Genomic DNA, 4,112 nt, shown 5'->3' with positions numbered 1-4,112 from the left:
AAATACATCTGGATGTAAAGAAATTGAAATGTCAAAAATAAATCCAAATCCATAATATTCACATCACACAGAGAAAAAAATAGTAATTTTTAACTATTTAGGGCCAGTTGTACAAACGTGGTTCAGCCTCGGTTCAGGAATTTAACTCGCCGATTTCGGCGGATTAGCAGTGGGTCAACTTTGGTTCAAGGTTGAATTTAGCTATTTCAACCTATATGGACCTAGAACCAGTGCTAAAAATCTATTTTGTTACCGAATTCAGACAATAAAAGTTGCTGAACCACGGATTAAATATTTGTACAACTGGCCCTTATTAAACTATTTTCATAGTTAACTATATTGGATTTGGATTTATTTTTGACATTTTGACAATTTTACATCCAGATGTATTTTTAAAAATAGTGAATAATATGGCCGTTAGTAGGTATTTTCGATATTTAAACCTAAAATTTGTAGAAAGTCCTCCGTGTACCACTGGTCCTGTATACCAAGTTCAATGTGAACAGTGAACACCACCTAGCAGTATGGCACCCTTGTGTACTGACCTTAACATGATGTGATTAAATCGAACACTACTATCCTCTGACAGTTCTGTCAAACAAAAAAATCAACAAATAAACAAACACACCTTATTTTCATTTTCAAACAAACAAACATTTTTCATTTTGCTATTTGCTTCCAAATTCCCCCGAAATATAAACATTTTTTTACAAAAACTAACCGCCAAGATGGTTTTCACCGTAAATGACATAAATAGGTAATTTCTTCTTATTATTTAAATAAATCTTTATAAACAAATCGAACCAATATAAATAACCTACAGCGATTTCTTTGACTCACCCATGAACACATCATACAACAACGAAGAACTACTAGCCGCCGAATTGGCTCGAATCAATGCAGCAACTTCCCATGCAGCTGAGCTGCATTTACTCCAAGTCGAACATGCAAAACAACTGTTGTTACATGCCAAAGAAGCCATCATTCATGCTCGGGAGAAACATTCCCTAGAATTGGAACAAATGAAAGAACTGCATCAGTTGAGAATTAGAAAACTCGAAGTTGGCATAAAGAGAATCAACTCGGAGGAAGAAACTGATTAACTTTTAAGTTTTTAATTGTTTTTTTTTTTTTATTACTTTTACTTTTTTATGAATTAATTTGTTAGTTTTTAGTTGTACTCATGAATTTTTTATGAAATAAAAATAAGAAGTACCTTTTTTTAACTCAGAATTTGTTGTCGGTTCAAAAGAAAACTCACTAACAAAATCGACATTTGGAGATAATTTGATTTAAACCAGAGAAATAAAGAAATGAAGGGTTCTTTAATAACTCTTACTTGTTGCCATTTTCAATAAAGGTCATAAAATAACCTTTATTTTTAAAAAAGAAACATTTTCGGTCAAGGTCTGATGGAAACCTTTATTTTGAATTTTTTTATGTTTTATCGCATAGAAAAGAAAATAAATCTCATCTGCAAATTTATCAATTAGAACATTGGTCTCCAGGTATATTGGAAATTGCATTGGTTGATCTTGTCGTCCCAGCAACTCAAATCAGAGGGGGAAGCAAATTTTCATCTTTACATTTAATTTGAAACAAAAAGAGATATAATCTTGGATCAAAGAACTTTGAGAGTCTATTATTAGTTGAAGTTAATAAATAAACTAAGAAAAAACATCCTTTTCATATTTATTTTTGCAAAATAAAGACATTGTTGACACATTCGACATTTTCCTTAAAATGAACCATTTTTGATTTATTTTCAGTGAAAACGGTTAAAGGTTGACCTTTTCCATTTATTTTTTTGGAAAAATCTCAACCATTGAGATATTTTAAAAAATAAATCTCAACCGATAACCTTTATTTTTGATTTTTTTAAATAAATCTCAAACCTTAACCGAAACCTATTTAAAGAAATGTGGTAACTCTCAGAGAGAAATCAATTGAAAATAAAGGTTGACTGTTATTTCTGGTCTCTGATTTAAACACAATTTTCGGTCATAAAATATCAATTGTGAATGTACTGAATTGATTTTTATACATTGCATGTAATTTAGCTTTGGGAAAAAAAATGCAGTCGAATTGGGGACTTCCACTTTTTTTTAGTCAGTTAAATACGTAAAGATAAAAACCGTTGGATCATTGGAAATTAAAATAGAGGAAGTACATTTTCAAAAGAAACCGTTGCTATAATACGACTTCACATCCAAATATACAGGGTGTCCCACAGTCACCGCCCCAAATGAAAACCATGGATTCCTGAGGTCATTTAAAGTCGAAAAACTTAAGAGGTAATTTTCTCGTTTTCGTCCCGTTTTCGAGTTACCACGGTTTTTATGATTTTTGCTCTCTTGTCCTTTAACTGGCCTTATCTTTGCCAAACTAAGTTTGATTTGAAAGATTTTTTTTACAACCAATCAAGAATTTATTACAGTTTAAGTTTGTCTCAAAACTTTTTTTTCTGCGGACAACCGTTTTTCCACAATTTTGCATCAAACACAATTTTCTTCGTTTTTTAAGTTGTTTTTTACACTTTCATATCATTTAAGTCAAAAAAACACGTTAATGAGTATTAATTTTTTGTCCTTTTTCTTAAAGCCCAGTTTATTTTCGTAAAAAAAAATAAGTTTTATTTCATAAAAAAGGCTACTGAAAGTAATTAAAAAAAAAATAAACAAACTGAGTGAATTAAAAAAAAAATAATTTTTAAATAAAAAATTGATTTAAATAAATTAAATTTTTTTCTGAGCTTTATCTATTTGTTCTTTTCTTAATCACAATAGCTCAGAAAAAGTTTTTAATTCATTTAAATCAATTTTTTATTTAAAAATTATTTTTTTTTTAATTCACTCAGTTTGTTTATTTTTTTTTTAATTACTTTCAGTAGCCTTTTTTATGAAATAAAACTTATTTTTTTTATGAAAATAAACTGGGCTTTAAGAAAAAGGACAAAAAATTAATACTCATTAACGTGTTTTTTTGACTTAAATGATATGAAAGTGTAAAAAACAACTTAAAAAACGAAGAAAATTGTGTTTGATTCAAAATTGTGGAAAAACGGTTGTCCGCAGAAAAAAAAGTTTTGAGACAAACTTAAACTGTAATAAATTCTTGATTGGTTGTAAAAAAAATCTTTCAAATCAAACTTAGTTTGGCAAAGATAAGGCCAGTTAAAGGACAAGAGAGCAAAAATCATAAAAACCTTGGTAACTCGAAAACGGGACGAAAACGAGAAAATTACCTCTTAAGTTTTTCGACTTCAAATGACCTCAGGAATCCATGGTTTTCATTTGGGGAGGTGACTGTGGGACACCCTGTATAAAAGACACGACTAGATAGCTAGTACACCCTATGGTAAGATATATAGATCAAGAATTACGTTACATGCTTGAAATGGCTGATACCTACACTTATGACTGTTCTAAAACCTTTTTTTCGTTCATTGTATTTTAAATTTCATCATTTTACGTTTTCGTTCACCACAACCACTAATAAATGAATTTAAAAAATTTCTTTCTTTAAGAATTTTCTACAATAATTGCATAATTGACATAAATGGTTAAAATTTTTCGTAACTGTTGCATCTTTTTTTTTTATTTTTAAATTTGGTTCGATGCAAAATGTAAAAAAAAAAAAAAATATTGTATACAAAATTTTAAACACCTATGATGTATGTTGTAAAAAATTTATAGAAACGTAATTTGGAGAACATTTTTAAAAATATGCGCGTCCAGAGGGGATTTAAAAATGGTAATAGTTTTTATCTTTTCTAGAGTTATTAGTACTTAAATGCAAAAAAGCCTAATAATTTAATAAATTAATTTTAATACTGAATTATTTGAAGTTTTTTTTACATTACTGCCACAAATGCATGGATTCCATCAGTTTTTTTTTGTTCAGTCGAATTTTACAATAAAATTCTTCTAATACAAATAACCTTAAGAAAATGTTATACCTAACCGTTGAGTAGGTAGTGACTATAAAAAATAATTTAACTTTTTTTTAAATGCAAAGCAGAAAAAAAATTATTTGTTTGCTAAATTCAATTACCAGTTTAGAAGATAAAATAAGAATTAGCTCACAATACTAACTCTTAATAAAATTGCATC

The 4,112-nt window shown here is 28.5% G+C and overlaps 1 protein-coding gene across 1 annotated transcript; it reads left to right on the top strand.

Annotated features, from left to right (window-relative positions):
* The first annotated feature begins 662 nt into the window (after window positions 1-662).
* Window positions 663-1,226, top strand: LOC129919631 (uncharacterized). Its single transcript, XM_056000579.1, has 2 exons — window positions 663-757; window positions 824-1,226. Exons 1-2 carry the CDS (start codon window positions 729-731, stop codon window positions 1,101-1,103), a joined length of 309 nt encoding a protein of 102 aa, XP_055856554.1. The 5' UTR covers window positions 663-728; the 3' UTR covers window positions 1,104-1,226.
* Window positions 1,227-4,112: the final 2,886 nt, after the last annotated feature.

This window comes from Episyrphus balteatus, chromosome 4, assembly GCF_945859705.1.
Source record: "Episyrphus balteatus chromosome 4, idEpiBalt1.1, whole genome shotgun sequence".
Lineage (NCBI taxonomy): Eukaryota > Metazoa > Arthropoda > Insecta > Diptera > Syrphidae > Episyrphus > Episyrphus balteatus.
The sequence above is the reverse complement of the archived record's forward strand: the minus strand, read 5'-3'. Positions and strand labels throughout refer to the sequence as shown.

Bases quoted from the DNA above. Each gene is read 5' to 3' on its own strand.
- LOC129919631 (XM_056000579.1), top strand. From the start codon at position 729: ATGGTTTTCACCGTAAATGACATAAATAG. The intron at 758-823 runs GTAATTTCTTCT...AATAACCTACAG, and splicing joins ACCGTAAATGACATAAATAG to CGATTTCTTTGACTCACCCA.